The following is a 26,812-nucleotide window of genomic DNA, read 5'->3' as shown; positions in this document are numbered from 1 at the left end:
CTTGGGAGCGAGAATGTGTAGCATATAGACACATACAACTATTCACTCTTATTCAAACATCTGGGAAATTTAGGGTCCCAATGAACACGCGCATGCTTTTGGACTGTAAACGACAAACCTATAGAAGCCTCTGGGGTGAAATGTCTTCAACTGAAGAAAATCAAGTTCCGTTTCCACGACAAGAACCTAGAGAAAACACGCAAACTCCAAAATCAGGATTGAAACAGGGACCTTTTTTTCTGCTAAGTGTATATGCTCACCACAGTGCTTAGTGCACAGAATTTAGTTTTAACACAATGCCATCCGCATTGATTGATGACGACCAACCCGGTTTGTAATAAAAAGAGGCAATTTGACATTCTTACTCCTGGCAGCCCAAGAGTCAACTACACTTCCATTCAGACCAAATGCAAATGCACGCTTCAGCATAAACAGCATCACACCTGACTGAACACAGAAGCCATGTTGTGTTTCACATCTACTGCCCCCCCCACCCCCCCAAACGTCCGGCCCGGCCCTCTGTGTGTGTTCACTGGTGTGTCTCCATGTGCGTGTCCTATTAGGGGCCGATGAAATGAGGGCCCCCGGGGACCGGCTCAATGAACGGGGTCATCAGTCTGCGACTACTTGCTGCGGCGGAGAAAACCGGATGGTGATTTTGGGGGATTGTTTGGGTCGCGGCGTAGACACGGGATGACAGTAAACGAGTTTAAAGAGTAATGAGTATTGAATAATGCCTGGGGGTATTAATAATGTTGGAGCGCTACAACAATAACATCAGGAGGCTAATTCAAGAGAAGCAGCTAAGAGGAGATCGTGTGTTTTTCCCGCTAACTTTCGCTAATAATCCCGTTCCGGTGCATGAGAGCCCTTTGGGGCACATGTCTCCCGTCATCGCCCAAAATTCAGATAAGGAAAATTCAAGTAAGGAAATGCATTAGGGATGTAATCCTGTTTGAGATTAGGCATCTGAGAGGGCGCTAATCTAGTGGTGGGAGATGTAAAGGGAGAATCCTAATCCGAGTTCAGTCACGTGTGATACGTTTTGATTAAACACACCGACCTCCCGTGATCGGACATGCAAATTGGGGGGGAGGGCGAACCTCGCTCACAAATGCGGAGAAATATTCGGCGAGTGAAAGCTTTGAATATGTGCCGTCACATCATTTCATTCCGCACCAGGGGTTCTCACATGTTTTTTTTTTTTGCCGAATTCCAGACGCCAAAGTTAATCCTCTGTAAGTTCGACAAAAAAAGAAAAGAAAAAACGGGAAGGTGCGACGTTGATATTCACTTTAAACGTTATGTAATCCCGTGACCACCCAAGAACAATCTTGTGACCGTACAATGTCAGAAAAGAAACGTCTAAAAGAGAATTATGGACTAGAACTCTGTCTTTCTTCACATTTAAGACTTTTTCTGTTTTTGCCCTTGACACACACCTCCAGGTTTTGTGAAAATAAAACAAACGCTGTGCCAACAAGATGGTTGACATTTACCCCCTCCTTGCACTGAATGATCAAGCAGGAGTCCTGAATTCGCATTTGAAATGTCAGAAGAATCCAGTCTGCTATTCTTTAATCGGATTGTCCAGTGACAGAACAAATGAATACCACACACGGGTGTAAGGACCTTAAAGAAACCGTTTGTTCCCAAAAATAAACATTTTATTATTATGTACTTAACCCCCAGGCCCACACACAGTCAGGGGGAGAATAAATCACAACTGGAGTTTCACAGGAAAATACAATGTCTCCTCAGCAACCCGCTGAAACCATTTATGGAAGACTGATTTATGGGATGTTAAATGATCTCCACTGATAGACCGCATTCAAAGCGGTTTGCAATAGATTGCATTCATCCATAATTGCACACCTGATGATCTGGCACTAACCGGACCATTAGGAGTGACTTGAGGGGGTTCAGCGTTTTGCCCAAGGACACTTTGACATGCTGACAGGGGGAGTCGGCAATAGAACCATCAACCTTGCGATTGGAGAAAAGCCCAAACGGCCGGACGTTTCTGTGATTGACAGGTGACCCGTCCGGGTTAAAACCCGGCTCTCACCGAATGTCAGCTGCTGTGGCAGCGTTTAAGGGACTGAATGAATGAATGGATATTGACTAATCAAAATTATGGGGGAGGATCGACTGATCTGGTGTATCTGTCTCGGATCCAAATCATTTGATTGATCCCAGATCTAGTACACCGAGTCTTTTATTGTTTTTTGTTTTTTTCAATCTTGCTCGTATTTGTTTTGCCCTGTATATTTGGAAGCCCTTGTACTGGGTTGATGAATAAACACGGCAACAATATTGAGCAAAACTTATCCATAACTTGTGAACCCATGCTCATTGCAGCTTTTGCGTTTAAATGTCTGAGAAACCGAACACTCAACCATTTAAACCGAGAACTCGGACGACCGACAACATGTTGCACACAAAAGATGCAATCTTAATTACTTCTAATTCTATTTAAATCAGGATTGAAGGAGGGGGAGGGGGTGACCCATTGGAATGATTGTTTTCCATTGCGGGGCGTTTGTGCACCATGTAAACATACAACATGTTTTTTACCCCCCCTTTTGTTAAAAAAAAAGTCTGTCAGACGGAGAGCAAACGGGTCACTTGAGACAAACGAACACAAAACAACGATGATCCCAAAACAGAAGTCCCTTTGTGCGAACGTCAGAAAATCCACCGTATGAATCGCACTGTTATGTCTGGGACGAAGGTATTGAGTCCAAAACGTCCAGACACTTTCATGCGCTTATTAAAGTCCTCATTCATCAGAATCAAACGTGAGCAGATTGAGCGCATAATTATTAGCCGTGCGTTACGACGGGAATGTCATGGGAATTTTTCTGCTTTTCGACATCCTGGTTTAAAGGAGAAAGGCGGAGATGAAGATTGTAAAATGAGCCTGTTGATTTCAAATGCACAGGGTGGGGTGGATGGGTTGGGGGGGGGGGTCTTCTGTTGACCACAGTGGCTTTTATAAAAGGTGAAACAGCAAACTGGATGGGATTACTTGCATATTGCTATACTCCCTCTCTGTCTTTAATCCCCTCGCAGAGAATATCCCTGTGCAAACGCTGGATAACAGATTTATCTGGGATAACGTCGATGTCGTTACACGGCCTCCCCTCCTCTGAGAGGCCGGCGGGCGGGGGAGGGGGTACGGGGGCAATAATCCATCTCTCTTTACAACAGGATGTTAAACAATGCCAGCAGATGTGTCTGGAAGCCTCCGGAAATGAGGGCAGGTTTTTTCAGCAGGTAATCTTAATCTCTATTTTTTTTTTTCCATGAATATCTTTCTCTTATACACAAACACACACACACACACACACACACACACGGACACGCACATACAACACTCTGCCCCCTGAGTGCTGGGACATCAACCTGTTGTCTCTGGAGTCTGCTGGGGTTGGTGACAGTTTGTGATGGTCTTAGTGTGCGTGTGTGTGTGTGTGTGTGTGTGTGTGTGTTTGTGTGTGTATGGGCATGTGCATGAGTGGGTGAGAGTGTGAGTCCTTGTTGTTTGGTTGCAGGGTTCATTAATGCAAACGATTTGGGGCATGTAGAAAAATAATTTCCTTTCCTCCACACAAGATGGAGAATAAATATTACACAGCATCACCGACTGAAACAGATTTTTATCCATCCATCCATCCATCCATCCATCCATCCATCCATCCATCCATCCATCCATCCATCCATTGTCTGCTGCTTATCCTGCACTCAGGGTCGCGGGGGAAGCTGGAGTTGATGCCAGCTGTCATCGTGCGTGAAGCGGGGTTCACCCCGGACTGGTCGCCAGTCGACTGCAGGGCCACATATACACACAAACAACCATTCACTCCCTCAATGGAATGGAATTTTCCCATTTTTTCCAATTAACCTGCCTCATGGTTTTGGACTACGGGAGGAAACCAGAAACCCACGCAGACACGGGGAGGACGTGCAACATGCAAACACAGAAAGGTCCCCGTGTCGGAATCGAACCAGGGTCCTTTGTGCTGTGAGGACGAAGTGCTAACCACTGCCACCACATATTTTTATATAACTGTTACATTAAATTAAATGAAAACATTTAATAACAAATGCTTGATGTTAATCTAATTTAAAAAATATATTATGATGCACAAACAGCTCTAATAATCAATGCACAAAACCCCAGTTTGACCAATTGGTTTATATAGGGCTCTGTTATGAGTTCCCCCCCAACAAGCCTGCACTCCCACATCCAGAACATGATAAATCTGGATAATGAAGTTTGGATCAGAATCATCATGCATTCCAAACCAAATGACGCCATTACTCTATGGAAACATTTGCGTAAATATTTCAGTAATCAATGGCCTAACATTTATGATTTTTCTGAACCCCGGGGCAAGTTCCACAGTCGCGACCGCCCCCTCCCTCCACCCTCCAACACCCCCAAAGGACCGGGCTTGGTCATGTGCATAATGACCCTCGCCTGGGCATAATAACAACGTCTGAAGGCAGAAAAAAAACACAAAATGCTTCTCCATGTAGCGCCGGAATCAATACAGAGTGTGAGGTGTTCCCGCTCGGACTGACAGCTGGGCCGGTCAATACCGAAAAAAGGCGAGGAGAACTGAGTTTTTTTTTTTTTTTGTAATTACAATTCATTACTATTCTATTAGGATCTACCGAGGAGCTCGTGCGTCGATACGGAGACACGCGGCACCTGCGGGCTGGAGGTCAACGCCTTCCGATCCGTGTCGCAGGGTTTGGTTGAGCTGATTAGCTAGTCTTTGTGAAGCGGCTGCGTTACTTGAGCGGCAGGGGTTTAGGCCAGATTGGGGTCAGTCCTGCAAGAACGTTAAAGCGGCCCCACCTTTGCTTCGGCTGCGCGGAAGAAGGACGAGGCGGGGTGGAGGATTACGGAGCCTGGACAGGTGGGCCGCGGCAAAGCGGAGGAAGGTCAAGATAAATCTGTCACGATAAGTGTCAAATGGCAGCGAAGTGTTTTGTGGGGTTTTTCTGTTGTTTGTTTCTGAACACACACATACACACACACACACACACACTCCTGTGGTACTGTCAGTTCCGTCCGGCACCCATTACAATTAACTACTAACTTTTAAAAGAAAAAAATCCTTTTGATTAAATTTATGATTATTTGATAATTAAGAAAAAAAACAAACAAATAAGGCATTTTGTGTAAGTGCAGAAAAGCATCCTTAAGAGCTGATTATTCCAAATAAGCAGCATCAGTGGATTAAATTTTCTTTATATATGATATAAACAGGCTAAAATCTGTATTATTTTATTTGTTTGTTTTTTTTACAACCTATTTTTCAAGTTTCTTTATTTATCTTTATTTTTTTTAAGTTTTCAGCAAGTGTTTAAATTTGGTCAGAAAAGTTGCCTCAAAAATGAAGAGCAATCTACATACCAGTAATTGGAATTACGATAACAGGTATGTTGCTATTTGGCGCAGGCAGTTTCTTGATTTATTGCAAAATTCGGAAAACGTTGGCAGTACTTTTGGCAATTGAGAAACTGCTGGTCGTAGTTCATGGAATGTGCAGGGCTGCCAACACACAGACTCAAATGATGGGCGAGCACTGTCGTAGACGGGATGAACATTTTTCGAGAATGGATGCCAACTTGGAGAAGTTGACGGCTCGGCTTGAAGGAAATTGGCCAACATATTCAGACGATTGTATCAATAGCACCGGTAAAAGCAGAAAGACTGAAGGCAGATGGAAAATAATCAAGTCTTAGAGAGAATTGGGTGAGACTGAGAGGAGATTGAAGTCCACGGGCTCATACATACGCACACATGAAGACACATAACGATGGCTGGAATGCAAAACCTCCCATCTTCAAATTTTTCGATTTTAGGTTTTTGCATCGAATGGTGAGAAATGGGATGGCTCCACATTTGCAGTGTATCTGCAAGATAATCCCGCCCTTTCTTTTGACATAAATGTCACATGACAAAACTCCTATGTGCACAACGAAGCAGAAAAAAATAGGAAAAAAACACTTATCTGCATTGTCAGTGGTAAACATACATGCTAGACATTTTTAAATTATGACATATAAATATAGTCTGTGAACAATAGAATATTCTTGAATATCTTTAACTAGGACCATACTATAATCACATGAAACGATTTTTTTATTTCCCGAAAAAAGTGTTTTTTTCAGATAGGAGGTTTTGCATTCCAGCCATCGATAACACACACACACACACACCCTCGACTCAATACCTTCTTGGCTCCCACTCGTCTCCTCCTCCACGTTGCAGAGCAGCACGTGGAGGGACGGCGCGACGCGCCTCTGTTTGGCAGCGTCCGTGGTCTTTCCCACCCCAACACCCTTCTTCCAGTATTCTTGTAGTGTCTTTTTATCATGTTGCCAACATGCAGAGGGTTTTTATTACTTAAAAAAAAAAAAAAAGAAAGAAAAAAACCTTTTACCCAAAGTTTTTACCCAATGATCCTGTTCTCCCCCGTTATGTCACATGTTTCTATTATAAATCTATTTTGTTCTCTGACATGCAATTACAATAAAGACCACCATTCATTCATTCATTCATTCATTCATACATTCATTCAATCCATTTCAACCAGAACAGTAGTTCCATCCTTTCCAAGATGACATCGGCTTGTGGACGGGAGACGCCGAGAAACGACACCGACTTATTTAATTGAAATGGCTCAGCTGACGGGTGAACTGTGACCTGTATATTTTTTTTACGACTACACAATAACGCCGTTCTGGCTATGGCGCACAGGGGTCAAAGCAGGACCTCGCTCATTAAAGCAAAAACTAGATGAAAAGACCCGGCGGGGGGGGGGGGGGGGGGGGGGGGGTTCACACAAAGAAGCTGCTCCAGCATATGCAAGTGTGTGTGTGTGTGTGTGTGAGTGAATGTGTACACGCACACAGGAACACACACACACAACCTGAAGTAGAGCTTATCCCCTCTCGCCTTGCTCTAATCTGATCTGGTACCTACCTCCCATCTCTGTCCACCCCGCGGGTCAAACTCGGGCAGGGGAGGGGAAGTCGGTGACAGGTGGGGAGGCCGAGAGCGGGAGGGGTCGGATCAGGGTGTGGTTCTGGCACCAGGACCTCCGGGATCATGGCAGGAGGTGGAGATAATAATTAGGCCACAGCTACTGAACATCTTGCGTCGATTTAAGGTCGGGTTTAAATGAATCCTCAGTTACGCAGAGAAATGCGCCGACTGTCTCTTTAACCCGAGGAGAAAATACGGGCTCACATTCCTTCAGAGGATAAACATATCGCGCTTCGGGAAATGTTTTTGTGATGCGTCTGAAAATGACATTATCGAGTTAACCGGAACGTAACTCGAACAAAGGTTCAATTCAGTTCCGTATAATTGGGTATTTTCTCTGTTCACTTTTGAAACAGGTCATGCTCTGGAAAGCAAAATCAAACACAAATCAACTGGAAAATAAAACAATACAAATACCAGAAACTGTAGAAAGAAGGGGGGGGGCAAAGTCTTTCCAACTTGGCTCATGAAATTCAAATGATATGAAGAAAAATGTGAACAAAATGAGTTTTTGGTACCGATAAGACAAATCTATGTTGAATGATCTTTAGCATTTAAATAAAACTTTTTTAAACACAGTTAAATAAATAAATAAAAAAATAAAAAATAAAAAATAAAAAATAAATTAAAAAAAAAAAATAATAAAAATAAAATAAAATAAAATAAAATAAAATAAAATAAAATAAATAGCCAATAGTGTAAAATGCCCATGTAAAAAGGGGAATTGGCTGTTGAAATGCTTTTTTGATTGTTGAAAGTTAAAAATATGCTGATGCTAATAAGAGACTCAAAAACGTGCCAAACCATTGATGACTGTAAAAGACAACAAATTGATTTCTTTTGAGAGAGAAATAAACTGAAACTGGCCTTTTTCTGGTACATGCACAACCTTTTCTCGCTTTCTTTTGGTCTTACGGCCTCGTGTACGGCTTATAAGCTTTTTTTTTTTTTAAAAAAAAAAGGTCACATTAAATTGGACCAATGTGATGAAACCTCCCGTGACCCGAGCCGCTCGGGCCGGATCGGCATTTTAAAGGTCAATTGAACCAAATCACACGTACGCACAAAAGCATATTTCCTCTCCATCTGCTTTCCCGACTCGATGCCGCCGAGCCAGAGTGAAGACGGACATTTTTCTCTGTGACTGTGCTTCGGCTGACCCCGCCAAAGAAACGGCGTCGAGCCCAGTTCACCGCGTGGTCAGCGGTCAGTGATGGAGGTTCATTAGTTTGCAGCTGTGATTGGCTTTCAGATGGCGACATGTGACTTATGGCTGTAATTTAGCCTTGATTACATACACCATTACTTTAACTCTAATTGGACTGTCAGTCGGGGGGGAGGGACAAGAGAAACCGGCGAATCACAGATCCATGTTGGACGGATATCCCTTTAAAGATCCGCGTCGGGCGCCGCATTAAATCAGAGCGGCCGAGATGATCGCGCGCTCCTTAAATGTGACAAGCGGGATGTTGAATTACATAGTAACACACGCGAAAGTGGGTCCCAGCAGATGTGTTCCTGTTCGAGAAAGAAAATGAAACCTTCTTTCCGCGAGGGATGCAGAGATGCATTAATCAGGTCGTGGCGCGGTATAATAAATCAACCGCTGAGGCTCCGGCCCTGACCCCTGGGGTCAGGCTTATATAGACGACCACTTCATCACACCGCAATTTGCTGAGCGACCGCAGACAAAAGACGCGAAGCCTCACCTGGTGACCTTGTCTCATGATCGACAGAGTAAAATAAACAGGAAATAACCAGAAAGAGATGTCAGATACGTTCCGTTCCCGTTACGCGTCTGTGGAAATGTCGGGGGGGGTTAAAGCGACCTCGGCGGTGTTATTGACTACATAAGGCTGATAATATGTTCACGTCTATTGCATTCCTGAGCTGAATATATTTCTGCTTAATGGAATGGTCTAGAAAAAAAAAAAACGGATTGAAAAAAAAATCTAATTTCAATATAAAGTAGGATCTCAACACTTTCAACTGGCTGTAAAAATGCCAAAATACAGACATGTTTTATATTTTTTCATTGGTATAACACATAAAAATGTGACATATTTTCCAAAAAGTAATTTTCTTGAACACAACACTGCCTCAGAGACGCCATTGTTTTTATATCAGCAGAGACAAATAACAGTTTAATCAAACACTAAATTCAAGAAGTTATTGCCTAAATAGTAATAGTCATACATTTAAAAAAATCAATATACAGATGAGAGCTGCAGCAAAGTTTATTTGTATGATATCTTTAAAACTTTGAATTTTTGTTTCATTCACTTCCATTTTTGTTTAATTTTTACACAGTCATAACAGTTTTACTTTCATTTTTAGACTAGATTTACAGTCAAGGCTAGCTCACATGGAACTGGCCCACCAAAATTAAAATAATAATAATAATGATAACAACAACAACAACAACAACAACAATGATAATAATGCTAATAATAATATTAATAATAGGTAAATAAATAATTTGTTATAGAATATATCAGGATCAAATTTCTTCACAGACTAGTTGTTCCACTACCTTTTTCCATGATAGGAATTAAAAAGTGGAAAGTTTACTTTTTGAATTTATCAAAGAGACCTGAAAAAAATACACAAATTGCTGGCTATTTTCTCAGCATAATATGGTTTAATCATTATGATGATTTTTTTTTTCTGAAAGAATAGAATATAATGATAAAGTCAGTAATTGTGCATGGTTGCTGTTTAAGTAGGAAAAAATGACATTTTAAAACACGGCACAGTATCACAATCCCAATTAAAGTCAAGTTTTTTGGTGATAAAGTGTGTAACTGTACTTTGTCTCACAAAGTTGCTGAAAACAGTGATGTTGGGAGTCACAGCAGGACAATGCAGAGGTTTTATGGCGAGGGTCACATCTGCTGTGGGATAATGACAGGGGTAAGCCAAATGGAACATCAAGTATTTGTGCGTGTGTGTGTGTGTGTGTGTGTACACGTGTGTGTGTGTGTGTGTGTGTGTGCATTTGTGCACGTGCGGTTGGATGGGGGAACTAATGAGTCTCCTATGAGCTATTATCTGTACCTAAGGTACGCACTCTGCAATAATAAAAGCCAACACTGCAGAGTTCCCTAACCGGTAACACAACACTGGGCCTGAATTACACGTGTCATAAAACCCTCCATTTTTGGACGTGCAAACGTGCATCAAAAAGATTTGTGCCATTAATAACGTTCGGCATTTATTGAAGATCGAGTTAAACTATTGCAATCCTAGTTGAAAAGGTGCATGTTTCACCGTTTGAAACTTGCAAATGGAATAAAATAGAAAAAGTCAAACCATTGAGATCCTTAATAAAGCCTGATATGGAAATATATAAATGTCTTACATGACAGTAAATCAAATTTCTGCCTGCCTGTTTATTTTTCAGAGTTGTTATTTATGAGCAACACGGCAATTACACAATCTGAGGGGACACATATATTTTTATATACACACACATACATATGTATGATATAGTAACAAATAAACTATTTGTAATGACACACTTATGAGGTGTATCAGGTGCTGGAAAAGTTAGAAAAGCGAGTTGAAAGACGTGAATTTGGCTTAATTTTTGGATGATGATGTCAAGAAAACTCAGCTCCAAAAAAAATGCAAAAAATGCACTATGTGCTGCAACACAGTAATACAATTGAATATGAATAACATTCATGTGATAATATTGTTTTAAAGGCAGTTCTGTGTAACGATTCAAACACTCAAGATGAATAATTTAATAAGACATTTAAACACCAAACAACCTGAGAATTAAAAGATATCAAGACTCCATCCATGTACAATACAGAGAAAGTGAATAAATGACACGCAGGAAAAGCTGCAAGATTTACTGTGGATTTTTTTTTTTGGTGGTGGTGGTGGTGGTGGTGGGGTGGGGGTGGGGGACTGTGATTTTTCCACACACACAGGAGGCTCCATAGACAACGAGGTCATTGTCACGGTCCGTGGGCTTCTGGAGGAGCATTGGTGGTCGTCCGACCACTAAGCCAATTATGTAATTATCCCGGAAGTGATAAGCGCGGAGGGGGAAGTTGATCGAGTGACCCGTGGAGGAACGTTGAACACGCGTGGGTGGGTGCAGGGGGGTCCCCGTCCCGTCTGGGGTCCCTATAATAAATAACACTGGAATTAAACGCGCCTCGGGGCACGGAATTCCAATCAAAGGTAGAGATGGGAAGGTGGGGGTTGGAGAGAGAGAGAGAAATATATATATAGAGAGAATTAAAGAGAGAGGAATAGAGAGAGAGAGAGAAATAGATAGAGAAATAGAGAGAGAAAGAGAGAGAGAGAGAGAGAGAGAGAGAGAGAGAGAGAGAGAGAGAGAGAGAGAGAGAGAGAATCCCCTTGGGATAAGCCACGGCGCAGGGACGCAGAGTAATCCCGTGGAGTGGAAAGAGAGGAGCATATTCCCGCCGCCCGGCTCGGATATTAATCATTTATCCCGTTGACCGTGTGAGGAAAACCGGTAGCTCGGAAGTGGATGCAAAAGATTAAAAAACAAAAAAATAGAAATACATAAAGTAAAAAGTTATTTGTTTTCGTGAGCGCCGGCTGGCTGACGCGCGTCAGGGGCGCACCATGACGGAGGAGGAGGGAGAGGCGGCGGGGCTCACTTGGAGTGAGTATGACGGGATGTGAGGAGAACCTGCGTTACCATGGATCTTGCGTGGATCTCTGAGGGATGGCAACCTTCGCTCACCACCACCACCACCACCACCATCAACACCACCAGGCGGACCTGCGGCGCCTCTTCCACCGGCTGACCATCGCGTCCTCCCTGAGCATCCTCTGCTTCTCCCTGGTCTACCTCCTCACCGGATGCTGCGAGACGGCGGTGACGGACAACTTCAAGCCTCCCGCGTCGGGATGGCCGGACGAGAGGAACGCAAGCGGGGTTACCAGGGACGGGGGTGCTGCCGCGGAGCCGAACGGCTCGGCTAAGGAGTGGACGGCCGCCCGGAGGTTACCCCAGGCTCTCATCATCGGGGTGAAAAAGGGAGGCACCCGGGCGCTGCTGGAGTTCCTGCGCCTCCACCCGGACATCCGCGCCCTGGGCTCCGAACCGCACTTCTTCGACCGGCATTACGCACGCGGACTGGACTGGTACAGGTATGATTCCCCCTGGCTGGATGTGATGTGTGTGTGTGTGTGTTTTTTTCCTTATATTTTGTCGCACCTCCAACTTTTTGGGGCCAATTATAGGAGCCTCCAGCTTCCTCCTCCTCGGTGCGTTCCTCATGCCCAAACACATCCACAGCTATTTCCGCTGAGCTTTAGGTGACAGTAAAAGAGACCGTGCCATCTGGCTCGACCAATCTGTGCATGTGTGCATGCATGCGTCTGTGTGTGTGTGTGTGTGTGTGTGTGTCTATACTGTATAGGGAGAGGCCTGCGAGGATGAGTTCTCTCCAAGCTGCAGAGTAATCATCTCTGGTACTGGAGCCAGATGTTACTGTTGTCATGTGGCTCTGTTCCTAGGCTGTTTCACACAAAAAAAACAACTTGAAAAACTCTGAGAAAACACACACACACACACACACACACACACACACACACACACACACACACACACACACACACACTTAAGAAGTCACGCAAACTCCTCGGCAGTCAGCCAGAGAGGGATTATTCCTGCAGAATTCTGTCTTTTTGTTTTGAAAAGTGCACACAGTGAGCGGATGCAACCTATAGCCCAGCTCCACACACCACCCGCCACCCGCCACCCGCCACCCGCCTATGACAGACATGATCCTGATGCAGAAGATTACGGATTCATCCAAATCTGGAGCGTTCGGCCAAAACGTTAGCCAGCTTACGGTATATTACCGAGGCTCAGTCGTGGCCTTGGCGCCGCGCTGGGAGCCTCTTTGGCACATCTGCAACTCTTAAACCTGTGACAGATCACGTGAAACCAAAGCTGCGTGTGTGAGGTGGGGAGTGGGAGAGGAGCGGCAGAGCTTCTGCGCTCTCCCTGTGTGTTTATTGTCACACCAGGTGATGTGAGCGTGACACCGGATTGTCACGTCTTCTCACCCCCCCCTTCCCGCCCCGGGCCAGATGGGGCCCGCTGCATGTCGGGCCACTTGACATCCCTGTCAGCTCCGTCAATTGACCTTTGACTCGGGGTCAGTCTGCACTGGGAGTTAATGATGTGTACGCGACACTTCATAACTAACACACACACACACACACACACACACACACACACACACACACACACACACACAAGGGATGGACGGACAGATGAATGAAACTTTTCATTTTTTTTTTAGGGTTTCTAGAAGTGAAAAGCCCTTTTTTCAGCCTGTTTCTGACTGACTTATAGGTCTGATCATGATTTACATCTGAAAGTGAGCGACCTTTTTAAAGTTAGCCAGGAAAAACACATCCAGGCCCAACAGATATTGGATTAAAATGTTTTAAATTGTCTTTAACTTTTGATTCCACATTTCTGAAATAAGGCTGTCAGTGAAGTCGGCGTGAAAAAGCAAAGCTCATTGATGTCGATAGACGGCCTCCATCTGTGAGCCGGTGACAGTGAAAACAAGAATCTCTCGAAAAGATCTAAATTTAATCTAATCTAATCTAAAAAAAAATATACAATTGCTGGATGCCCAACAGTTAGCGAGGCAGGACGTGACGGACAGTAAGTAAAACATGTTGAGAACAGATTGAACAGACGCAGGTGGAAAACACTGGGGCTGGAAAGCGAAGCTCTGCGGGGGGGAGAAAAGCGTGTTTTTTTTTTTAGTTACAACACCATAAGTGGATCTAATCTGAGAACGATGAATGGGAAAAGTACGTCTGGAAATTAAACAAAACAAAGAAAATGCAGAGAAGACGATTCTTGAGAGTTTCGGTCCTTTTCCAGGACAGTGTATAAAACAAACCAACAAAAAAGCCATTGCTTTTAGCAACCCTAGATAATGAGCTGTCAACTTGACATTGTTTGCTCTAAGGAGAAGGGCAACACTAACGTCTTTTTAGCTTTTACCCGAGGTTGAAGCTCTCGGACTCTTGGACTCTCGGCCTTTTAAAAGAAGCGAGGCTCCGTAACGCTTGGAGAATAGGGGCACCTGCGGATGCAGGAGCTCAGGAGAGAGGATGACGTCGAGGCGCCGCTCCTCTAGTCTGCCGACGCTCACCGTCACCCCTGCAGGAAGATGTGGTACTGCAGAGCCGGCTGTACCAGAGCTGGCTCCGTCAGAGTAAATCCCCCAAACAAATCATCTTTTTAACAAATTACTGTGTGTTTGTAAGACTAATTTAATGTTCTTTTTTTTTTTATCTCAGCAAAATATTTTCAATATATATTTATTCGCATTGGCCCCGAGGCGGTGACTAAGCTAATCGCTTCATGGCTACAACTTAACGGACAATCAGATTGGTATTGATCTCGAAACCGACCGAAATGTCAAAGTGTTTGTTTGCCATCCGTTTCGCCGTTTGACTCAAAGGTTCTCAAAAGGAAAACAGCGGTAGTGATTACTAAATGATTTGATAATTTAGATAATTTTAAAAAGCAATCATCTTTCTTTTAGGGGTTTCCCCGACTCCTCCAAATTCAGCCACGATAAAGTTAACACTGGAAAAGTTCCAAATATGTAGGAATATGTGTACATACCATATAACTCCACACACATTCATACAAGTTTGTAAGAAACATATGCATATACATATACATATACATATACATATACATATACAGGACTGTCTCGGAAAATTATAATACTGTGATAAAGTTCTTTATCTTCTGTAATGCAATTAAAAAAACAAAAATTATTTTTCATGATATTCTACTATTTTGAGATAGGATTTTTGAGTTTTCTTACGATGTAGGCCATAATCAGCAATATTAGAATAATAAAAGGCTTGCAATATTTCAGTCGATTTGTAATGATTCCAGAATGTATGACATTTTTGTTTGTGTAATTGCATTACAGAAGATAATGAACTTTATCACAATATTCTAATTTTCTGAGACAGTCCTGTATACATAAAAGTAGTAGGAAGAACATAAAGGAAAGCCGTCAGTTGCTCACACTCCCCAGATCTTTTAATGTTTACATAATGCAAAAATAAGAGCTAGTTGTTTGGATTTCCAATCCAATTTTTTTTCTTTTTTTTTTTTAGCAGGGCAAAAGTTGTGTGATTCTTCCTGTCATATAAGATTCCTTTTATTTTTCCATCTGACTTTCTTTATTTTATTTTATTTTTTGTAATGTCCCTCTATTTTCAGGAAGTGCAACTCAAATAAATTGTACTCAACCGGAATGACATTTGAAGGCATCTTGGGCATTTTCACATTACAGACCCACATGGGGTCGGCCGGACGGTCTCCTCTACGTTACTGTATCGGTGCTTTTTTTCCTAGAGAGGCGATTGGGCGATGAGACATTTTCCCCCCGGTTTCCCCCCTCCTGCCTCCCTGAGGGTAAAATAACTTTTAGCTCCACAAGGGCAATTGAGATCAGGGCCCCCGACAAAGATGCACTAATGGCGTCGACCGGGGGAGATTGGATCTGGAGTAGTGCTGCGATGAACTGAGAGATGGACTGCGAGTTTCCTGCTCGCCATGATGCCAGGAATCAATACCCCTATCTCTCCGTCCTGACCTTGGTTTGACTCCAGCATTAGAGCGGTTAGCGTTGGTCAGCGCAGCTTCTGTTACAATTAGCAGGAAGCTTTATCCTGCATTGGCATAATCCCGCCGCTTAGGTGCACAGGAGTCAGGTTACACACAGCTTTTTTTTCTCTCAGGAGCTCGCGGGGCGTCCATTAAAATTTCGCTCGGCTGAAATTTCACATCACCGCCGCGATGCCTTCATTCTGAAAAGCGGCGAGGCAGTTTGAATGGAGGAGGAGAGAGGAAGGGATAATAGATGGAGGGATGCGAGATAAGAATCGGATGAAGTGGAGGGTTAAAGGGTGAGCAGTGTTACCACAACGTCGCACATCTCTGCTGACCTTTGCTTCAACCCAGGGGGGATGTCATCAGAGCTGGTCTCATGCATGTGTGTGTGTGTGTGTGTGTGTGTGTGTGTGTGTGGGTATTTGTATGTGAAGGCTGACTGCAGATTCTGTCACAGTCTGGAGACAGTTCTGTCCTCCAGACAGTCGGGCTGCTTGTATTTTGTTCTTGAGGTACAATAAGATTTATTGATACGGTATTGACTCTGTTCCTGGCAGAGCTTTAACCTTTGGAGGTTGAGCTCTCTGTTTGCTGCCAAGTTTGAAACACACTTGTCCGACTTACCAGATGGCAGCGTTGTATCCTTTTCTCTTTTCCCGGAGAGTCACTGTGGACTTCTTCCGATACTTTTACGTCCCGAGCTAACATAGTCTACCATCATCGCAAAGAGCCACTCCATGTGCATCACGCCGTATTTAATGTCGTGAAGAAAACTGATGGACAAATGTTTAATGCTGACGGACGTTATGGTTGGCGGTGGAAGATGAGTCATCTCTGATATAAATCGCGTTTATATTTGGCTTTCCGCAGATGTCTCGGGCGGCCATATTGAGAAAGCATCGCATAAAGCCTATTTCCTTGGCAGTAGCAACTCGGGCGTCGCGACGGAGAGAAGGAGGGAGAAGTGGGGGTACGGGCGGCAGCACTGACCCCGATTGGTCCTTTTAAACTCATAACCTCAGACATTTGAGATTATGAAGAAGATGAGAATGCGATGTTCCTGACTGACAGCACGGTCTGATAATATGAAAACAAAGACAAAACCGCTTGATTGCCTGAATTGTTTTGAATAATTACATTATCAACTTATGTTGGGCTTACACCTAACGATTTTGATAGTCGCAGATTGTTCAAATTCAAGAGTTTTACCGGAGTCAAACCGGAGTCGCAGTGTGCTCCCATTGTCTTGGCCATAAAGTACAAGTTGGTAATCTTAGCCATTTTAGATCAGTCCATTCCTAGACTCGGGCTAACGACAATATGAAACGTGTTTTAAGTTATCGCAGGTCTTTCAGTCTTTACGATTACTTAACACAATCAACGACTAATAGATGAGCTTTAACACAATCTGAAACGGGAAACCTGGCAGACAAACAATCATCAGAGCGGTATTGGCAGCAAAGCCGGTATTTCTTTACGGTACAGATGAACGGGAACGGCGAAGCACGTCCCGATCGGTATGAAGCGTCCAGAAAGAGGAGCGGATGGTGGAGCTGTGGGCAGAAAAAGCCTGGCTTTTACGATATCAACTCTGCGACCGAGCGGAGAAGGAAAAATATTGGACCGAAATAGCAGAGGGTCTGAAATTACCCGGTGAAAACATTGCACGGTGGGAAACAACTGCTGACTCAAGTTGTAGCCTTGTAATAAGCGACCCTGTAAAATCTCAGTGTAGACTTAAAACTCTAAAAACTTGTCTTTAGATGCGAGCAGGTGCGAGATGATAGTTTTCCACACGTGTTTTCCAAATCTTTTCAAATTCATCTAATGTCCAGGTAGCTGTAGATGGTAAAACTTATTTTTAGCTGCCATGACTTGCCACAGCCATGGCCTTAAATGTGTTCAGGTGAAACTTGAAGATATGATTTCAGAGTGATGTTTTCAAAGGAAAAAAGTTCGACTAACATGCTAATTTACCAGTCATCACGTGGGCCGTGTCTTTTCGTAGTCGGCTGCTTCGACGACGCTGATTCATCTGCAATTCATATTTAACCCATTAAGAGCGGGTGGAGGTTCAATTCATACCCATACATAAGTGGTTTTGTTCGACGCCTTTTTTTTTTGTATCCGTACAACAGCGTGTGATCGCCATGCAAATCCCACGAGAGCGGCTGCCGAAACACCGCTGACGTCACGGTTGGATCACGGGAAATGCAGCGAATGTTTCAATTATACCATTTTATCAATTTTTTTTTTTTTTATTAAACTGCCAAAGTTGGGCTGTGCACGTTGTAAATGAGTGGGTTCAGGTGGGGTTTGTCCTATCCCTGTACAGTACCGGCGGTGATCACCATAAGGCCCAGACGGGTGGGGCGATCAGCCTCTCATTAAGGCTCTCCCCTGGGATCACGCAAGCTCAGGCAGGGGGGACGTCTTGGCACCTCTATGATGGATGTCTCCTGGAAGTGGACAGGGCACAGCCACAATAGACCTACCCCTTAATGGTCCCCAACACTGAGGAAATGGATGAGCGACCCCCCCCCCCCCCTTAACACACCCATGAATGCATACCGTCTCAAATGTTGCGTTTTACTCATAAATAAGCAGTAACGTGTGGATAATGAATAAATTCAATACTCGGCCCTTTATTGTTTCCCCCTCTGATCAAACATCAGAGGTAAAAAGAGTTGAGATTTTGACACATTTAATCCAAGGCACCCCAAAATCCCCCAATCCTCTGTGCATGTGCATGTGATGAACATGGCAATTGCGACACACACACACACACACACACTACATGACACAGCATGCTACTGATGGGGATCCAAAGGCTCCTAGCCCACCCCAGTCTCCACCTGCCACTCTTGGTCCCAGCTGAGGCCCAGTGCTGCGTTATTATTATTATTCCCAGCCCTTCCCCTTACATTTACACCTCCTTGCGTCATTTACCCTCCGCCCACACACACACACACACGCGCACACACACACACACACACCCTACTGGTCTTCTAGTACAGCCTGTCTGTACTGACTTACCCCCAAATATCCCCCCCCGAGGATCAATAGCCAGTGGCCTTGGCTGGCCACCAGGGAGGCTGGATGAAATATTGGGAAGTGAATGACAAAAGAGATGTTCCTCAAAGGCAAACAGAGGCTTATAATAAGCCCCGGGATAATCCCAGTGTTCATCATACTGGATGTTTGATCTCGAGCTCGGTACCAAATGAGCATTGTAGGGATGTGGCTAAAAAAGGATGTGTTAATTGTCAATTAATTTAGCATTTTCTTCTTTTTTTTTCCAAGGGATTTCTGAGCCGCCAGCTGGTTTCACTCTCCTGCTGGCGGTAAAGTCAAGCGGTATTCAGGGGTTAACACGCCCGGGTCCCAAATCCCCCCCGACCCTCTCGCTGGCCCACACCAACCCGAAGAGCAGCACCGAAGGAAAATCCTTCGCTTGCTGCCCATACTTGGGATTTTGGTTGATGGAGTTCAGCTGAGGTCATTTTGCATGACAGACCTCATTAGAAAACAATGTTATATCTTTTAAAATCATGATGTTCAGCATGTGATCTGAACTGCAAAAGTTGGGAAATTTGAAACCACCTTGTTCAGAAGTTGGCATCAACTTCAATGAAAAACTCCAGCCTAAAAAAAGATTGATGTCTAAAAATGTAACAATCTATAATTGACATACTGTATTAGTAATAGAAGTACTGAGTCTGACGCTTCTGCTAGCAAGTTGGCTAACATACATCCAGCTTGAATGGGGACGTTGTAATATGATAGTTAGGAATATGATAGTTAGCTTAGCATGAATGGTCGTCTACAAAGTCCAACTTTGTCATCGAACATCCTCATGCTCTCATATTCACGTTGTGACGCTATAGAATATTGACGTAAAATGACAGCTCATTTGAAGTTTTGAGGTGTGGAGTTGCTTGCTTTTAACTTACTTATTTATTCATTGATTTGGGTTGGCTTATTTTGGACCTTAACTCCTAACTCTGAACTCCTAGATACGTGAACTATTCTACTTGATCGTCCAAAAACATACAAAAATATACTCAATGGAAATTCTGTCATAACTCCTGATGAAGCTCAGCTCATGTCTCAGTGTCTGATATAATATTATAATACATACAGTGATACATAAATGTGTGTGTGTTTGTGTGTGTGTGTATCAATATACAAGACTGTCTCAGAAAATTAGAATATTGTGTTATCTTCTGTAATGCAATTACAAAAACAAAAATGCCATACATTCTGGATTCATTGCAAATCAACTGAAATATTGCAAGCCTTTTATTATTCTAATATTGCTGATTATGGCTTACATCTTCAGAAAACTCAACAATCCTATCTCAAAATATTTGAATATCATGAAAAAGTAATTTTTGTTTTTTTTACATTACATTTTTAAATTACATTTTTGCATTACAGAAGATAAAGAACTTTATCGCAATATTCTAATTTTCTGAGACAGTCCTGTATATTTGTAACATGATAAAATATGGGCGACGCAGAGGTTCAGTGGTTAGCGTTTTCAGGAACTTTTCGGGGACCTTTCCGTGTGGAATTTGCATGTTCTCCCCATGTCTGCGTGTTCTCTGGTTTCCACCTACAGCCCAAAAACATTGGAAATAATTGGGAAAATTGCCCCGAATGAACAAGTGAGTGAACGGTTGTTTGGCCATACGGTGATTGACTGGTCCAGGGTGTAAGGCTGCTGCCCAGCTGGGATAGACTCCAGCATCCCCTGCGACCCTGAGTGCAGGATAAATGGAAGAAGATGGATGGATAAAAAAATATGGAACAACATAATACATAATACACCTGGTGACATTTGTTGAAGTCAGATTAGGAAGCGTTGGCTCCAAAATCAAATATCTTGGGCAAACATGGCAAAACTCAAAATCCAAACAGACACTTTAATGTGTACACATGTTTTTATTTGCTTGGTGTTGTTTGTGCATGTGTCTATATCTTCAGGATGACATTTGAGTTTAGGCCGCGTTTTTTCACCCAGGAGGTGACCTTTGGGGTAATAAGGGGCTCAGTAGGCATAAGAAAATCGTCCTGACAATGTGTAAACAGACATGACTGTTAGTAAATAACAAATCAGATTACATTTTACATTTGAAGGTTGATAAAAATTCAGCGGTACAATAAACTGAAATATAAACTTTAGAGGAGTAAACCAACAACTCAGAAGCTTTTGTTCAACTCTAATTCAATCCATTCTACTACGAGGCAGGATTTGGAGGGGTATCAAAGCGGTCATCGCTTTATCTTTTGTTCCAACAGTCAACATGTAAACAAGAGAAATACGTCGTGCGTGGTTGGATAACCTGGAGTGGCGCCAGGTCGGGCCTAATTGAGCTTCGGAAGTGTGTCGACTGTGTCCACACAGTGTTCCCATTGAAAAGACTCATAGGCCTAAAAAGCAAAGCTTCATGTCTCAGGCAACCCACCACGTGGAGGAAAAATCAAATTTCCATCTTTGGTTTCACTCTAAAAGTTCTCAATTCACCGAACTGATTATACAAATATTAGTTAGTTTCAAATACACGGTACATACAAGTATAAATCCTTTCCTATGAATAAAATGGGCTGAAATACAGTACATGGATGGAATTCTTGCTAGTTAACATGAATAGGCTACTTCCTGGCATTCATGTGCTAATGTTGCGAATTAAGCTGCATTTGTACAGTTAAGAGCAGATACACACGCATATGTTGTAATTCTGTATGATGTTATAATTTCAGCCTTCATGGAACGGGCTTTTGACGTGTCAGAGGGTGTTCAGGAATAAGAGTGATGAGCTGCGTTTTAAATTTTCGGTCACTTTTTGGCGGTGGGCGGGATCCAAACATTGGAGGTTGCTGATCAAAACATCGAGTGGACTCAATTACGGGAACACTCTGAAATGCGGCATGTGAAGGTTTTATGTTGTTTTTGAGTGTGATAAATGAGACTTTTTTTTTTTAATTAATCCAGGGGGATTGACAGAATACATTGTTTTAAATGCCACATTCAGTGCTGTGAACCAAGTAACCAATTTACTTTGTATAACTCTCTTAGAATGTACATCATGTGACAGTTTGACTTGCATTTAGTCTCAGTATTCCCAGGCTAGCCCGCTATTCTTTTGTTTTATACAAAGGGAAAATCAATGACATGAGTTCATTTAGCATTTGGAAAAAGAAAAAAAGACTCCAAACAGGAGCTCAGGTCTGCTTTTGTGGAAAGTTAGCAGTTGAAAGGAAATTGCAGACGGCGCCTCAGTATCACGGTGCTTCAAGTGGAGCTATAACAGCATTTAGGTATCAGAAAAAATGTATCTTATCAATTAGTCTGTCTGTAAAAACACCATGGCTGAAATGTAGTTAAAAGAGACCTTTTCTTGGTGGTAATTAGCTCTTTGTGCTCAGGTAATGGCTTTGGCTCTTGGCTCTGAGGCTAAATTCACAGACAGATTGCTAATGGAGGTTCGTTTGTATCCACTCCGAGTGTTCCTTCATCTGTCACCCAGCCCCTCTTTCATTTCAAATATAGCAAACAGGAACACACACACACGCACACACACACACACACACACACACACACACACACACACACACACACACACACACAGGCACGCATGCACTCACACAGAAATAGATAGATGAGTACACACTTTAAAGGGTCTGGTAAAAATCCACCACACCCACCTCTTATGTCCTGAACTTTGTTTTGTGTGTGTGCGTGTGTGCGCGTGTGTGTGTGTGTGTGTGTGTGTGTGACTTCCGATTTCTCCTGGGTCCACCAGGAGGCCAGAGGCTTGATAGCAGAATGCTTGACTAATGACTGAATAATGAGTGTATGTTTATTGTTTGGCTTTGTGTGCCTGCATTTGTGTGTACCTCTAATACATTTGCAAGTGCATTGTGTGTGTGTGTGTGTGTGTGTGTGTGTGTGTGTGTCGCAGACTGTGGCTCCTCTTTCTCAGGGTATTGGAGTTAAAAAAAAGGAAGTCACTGGGCTAAGTCGTGTAAGCTCTGCCGAACACAGTGATCAAATGAGCGTGTTTGTCAGATTCATAAGCGAGGAATTTGGGATATGCAGGCGCACGTGTGTGTGTGCTTTTGTGTGTGTCTATTGACAGGATCTTCTGTTACAACTGTATCTGAAATATTAGCTGCTGGCACAGAACAGTCGGAGCACCCTGTCCTCACCTCATCCATCCCGCGTCCTCTCTGCCCTCAGTCTGTCCTTTCGATTTACGTCTCATTTCTTCCACTGCGACATCTTTATTGACTCGTGTATGATGTACAATTAAGATAAGAGCGTAAAAGTGTCTTTCTAGATTTTTTTTCCCTTGCTTTGGTTTTTATTCCTTCAAAAAAAAGTCACACATAATAAGATAAATAACCAAATGAATGAATAAAAATGGGATTTATGGAGTAGGTGTTTTTGCATAACTCTGAATACTTAAAGCGTAATCAAAAAATTATATTTAATTTTTACTCTGTGCAGAAAAGCCCAACACGAACATTATATATTGCTTTTATCAAGGAAATTATTTTGCGATTTTTAAGTCTGACGCTCAGGTATTAAGTCCCTGTGGATCAAAAACCGGAAACCTAAATCCATACTTACTTTTCTTTTTTTTCTCCGGCTGAAAATCTTCAAATGTTTTATGAAGTACCTTTCCATGAAAAATGTATTGGACGTCACCCGGCAGAAAGCATCAGCTCAACCGCAAACTCTTGAATCTTGCATGGCTGGCAATCATCGCAGGCTGTGTTCGGTGCGTGTTTATCTCCACACACATGGAATAAAACATCACCACGGAGGCAGTGACCACAGTTTCAAAGGCCTCCTCTATTGATTTATAAATCTTTAAAGAAAAATGCTCGTAAATTATTGGCTGTTAAAGAGGACGGGGATCGTATTTGTCCGTGGCACAGAGACAGCGTGTGTTTCGGTCGGTCAGTCAGGTGTATGGCAGGTGTGTTGGCAGATGTCCCCGTGTCTCCGGCTGGTCCTGCGGGGCCTCTTGAGTCATTTATTGCTAAATGAGTCCCATCTGCTAGTCTTCTTGTGCAGAGGTAGAGGTAGGCAGGGAGAGGGACATTCTGTTTCTGTCTCTCAGGCCGTCATCCGGCTGTGCGTCTGAGGCTCCGCTGTATACACACACACACACACACACACACACACACACTGGCCGGTCTGTCAGGCGGGAGGGACAACGGCGTGTGCCAACCCGCCATAATTACAAGCACGAAAATAACAAGTCAACATTTGGCAAATGTATGTCTGTGTGTTATAGCCGTGGCTGGCAGGAAGACCGGAGACTGGAGGAAATAACCTGCCTTGGGATCAAGCACAAGTCGTCATCGCCTGCATTTGTTTTTTTTCCGCTTTTGCAACAAAGTCAGTCGTTTCTGCTGAAATACACCAAAATTCTGGGCACTGTGCAGGTTGTGCATCTCTAGCTCTCCCTAAGGAGGCAAAAGTGTAGTTAAGCAAGCTGTTCCTGGATTAACTTTTTAACATGGAAAAGGACGAGCAGGATTGCAGAAATCGAAATCTAATTCTATAGGTTGACAATTCGTAAAAGACACACAAGGGGAGAATTAGGAACAACAGAAATACACACATGATGTCTGCATTGGATTTAAAAATGGAGGATATAATAATCGAAATTGGGAGAAAGAGTAAATGTTGGACGAGGCAAATCTGGATGAAAAAAATAAATGAAAAAATAAATGTACGAAATAAGATAAATATTCATTATTGCTTATGTGAATGGTGGTTCTTATCTGTGACCTGTACCTCCAGGAGTATGATGCCCAAAGCTCTGGACGGCCAGATCGTGATGGAGAAGACGCCTCGTTACTTTGTCACCGTGGAAACGCCGGGGCGAGTCCACGCCATGTCGCGGGATGTGAAACTGATAATCGTCGTCCGCGACCCCGTGACCCGAGCCATATCTGACTACACACAGATCATCTCCAAGACGCCGGACATCCCTCCCTTTGAGACCCTTGCCTTCAAGAACCGGACATCAGGTACATCAGGATCTTTATATTTTGGCATCGCATGTGAAATGATTACTTTGACGTTTAATGCCACCTTCAAAAAAAAAAAATCCAGGTTTTTCCAAGAGGAAAACCTCTGCAACGCGAAAAATAATAATATTTTGAGGCCTGTTGTCCGTTCAACCTCCAGGTCAGATCGATTCTCTGTGGAGCCCGCTGTGGATCGGTCTGTATGCCCAGCACCTGGAGCGCTGGCTGGCCTGGTTCCCGAGGAGCCAGGTCCATCTGGTCAGCGGGGAGAGGCTAATCTCCGACCCGGCGGGAGAACTGGGAAAGGTCCAGGATTTTCTGGGACTCCAGAGGATCGTCACGGACAAACACTTCTACTTCAACAAGACGAAGGGCTTCCCCTGCCTGAAGAAGCCGGAGGGCAGCAGTAAACCTCACTGCCTGGGGAAGACCAAGGGGAGGATGCACGTGTCCATTGACCCCGAGGTGATGGAGAAACTGAGGGAGTTCTACAAGCCGCACAACCAGCGCTTCTATCAGATGGCGGGCCAGGACTTTGGATGGCAGTGAGAGAGGGGACTGTGACAGCAAATTTGTTTTATACGGCTCGGCATGGAGACTTTAGGAAATCGGCTACAGGGCGGAGAAAAGATGGCACGTCTGGTGTTTTTCTAGGCGGATAAGACGTGCCGCATTACTTCAATCCATTCATTTTCTTCGGGTGTGTGAGCGCGATGGATCGAGAACAGCAAGCGGTTCGAGCGCTTCACTTGTATCAATCGACGTAATCGTGACCGACCCTCATTGGGAAGTTTGTCCAGAGCAATGTGGCCAGCCCATAATAACAATCACATCAAATCTAATGTGAAGCAGGTTTCTGGCACCGCGTCGTCCTTTTCCTGCCGGACATCAGCCATCCCATCACTGGGTCATGACTGAGAAGTTAAGATTTGAAATCTATCGCCATTCCACGAATCTATCGTCCAGGTCTTCTTAAGACAGTGACGTGCCCTATCAAAGATGCCGTGCCGCTAACGGTTTTAGCCTCTCATCCTTCTCGTAATTCTACCGCGGTTGGTTGCACAACATATTTGTGCGAACGGCAAGTCGTGCACCTGCGGTTGCTATAGGTTAATGGTTACCGGAGAGATAGGTCTTGGCGGTGTGCGGATGTATCCTGACACGGAGTGTCCGCCACGGATGCATTTTTACATTTTATCCTCCAGGACGTCGTCTTGTTCTCTCCTCTCGCTGGTTTAGAATTTAAGAGCAATCAATGCCGACATCTTGAGAATCGTATTGTTGCCCAAAAGGGGGATGAAATGAATCTTTTATGCGGTGAGCAGTGGAGGACTGAGCCAGAGAATCCTTACATGAGCTCAGATTTGACTGAGTGGTTTTGTATTCCTGAATAATGAATGTGGATGAGTGGATGTAGGTGAGCCGGTGTGGATCCCTCTCCTCTTAGGATTAGATTAGCAGCTAGCCGGAAAAACAAAACGCTCTGCCGTGAAGCGAGTCAGCGAAACTAACGTGAAAGAAGACGACCAAAGGAGGAACAGGGCGGAGGGGGAGGTGCGGTCGAATCCCTGCACCTCCTGAGTGAACCCGGCCTGCTAACAGGGTTGCTATGTTTTCAGTTTGCATGCATTTGCACTTCTTTGGAAGCATAAACAAAATAAAATTATTTTTGAGCAAATAAAGAAAAAAAGAAAAAAAAAAAGAAACAGAAAATCAACTTGCAGTTCATCATTTCGCTCACCGGGTCTCTTTAACCTTGAAAAGTTTCGGAAGGTGCAAATCACGCGAGCGAGACCGGATTGCGAATCCCCAAAAACCCCTGCAGCAATGTGAACGCCATTGACGCAGCAACACTGTTCTCTTGAAATGTGTGGATGATTTTGAAAATCTGAAATGGCAATAAAACATCCATAAGTCATCGTCATTCTGTGTGAAGTTGTGAAAGCTGCCCGCCGCCGCCGCCGCTAAAGCGTGACAACACCATCACCTTGTGGATGCTTCGGAGAATGCTATGACAAATAATC

General features: G+C 43.6%; 1 protein-coding gene across 1 annotated transcript; it reads left to right on the top strand.

Moving 5' to 3' along the window:
- The first annotated feature begins 11,490 nt into the window (after window positions 1–11,490).
- Window positions 11,491–26,702, top strand: hs3st3l (heparan sulfate (glucosamine) 3-O-sulfotransferase 3-like). Its single transcript, XM_086140671.1, has 3 exons — window positions 11,491–12,211; window positions 24,559–24,788; window positions 24,949–26,702. The coding sequence occupies exons 1-3, from the start codon at window positions 11,784–11,786 to the stop codon at window positions 25,335–25,337; spliced, it is 1,047 nt and encodes a 348-aa protein (XP_085996797.1). The 5' UTR covers window positions 11,491–11,783; the 3' UTR covers window positions 25,338–26,702.
- The last annotated feature ends 110 nt before the right edge of the window (window positions 26,703–26,812 follow it).

The sequence above is a fragment of the Fistularia commersonii genome, chromosome 33, assembly GCF_037954325.1.
Source record: "Fistularia commersonii isolate RoL2024-O1a breed Wild chromosome 33, RoL_Fcom_v1.0, whole genome shotgun sequence".
NCBI lineage: Eukaryota > Metazoa > Chordata > Actinopteri > Syngnathiformes > Fistulariidae > Fistularia > Fistularia commersonii.
Note: the sequence above shows the minus strand (reverse complement) of the source record. Positions and strands in the feature narration are given on the sequence as shown.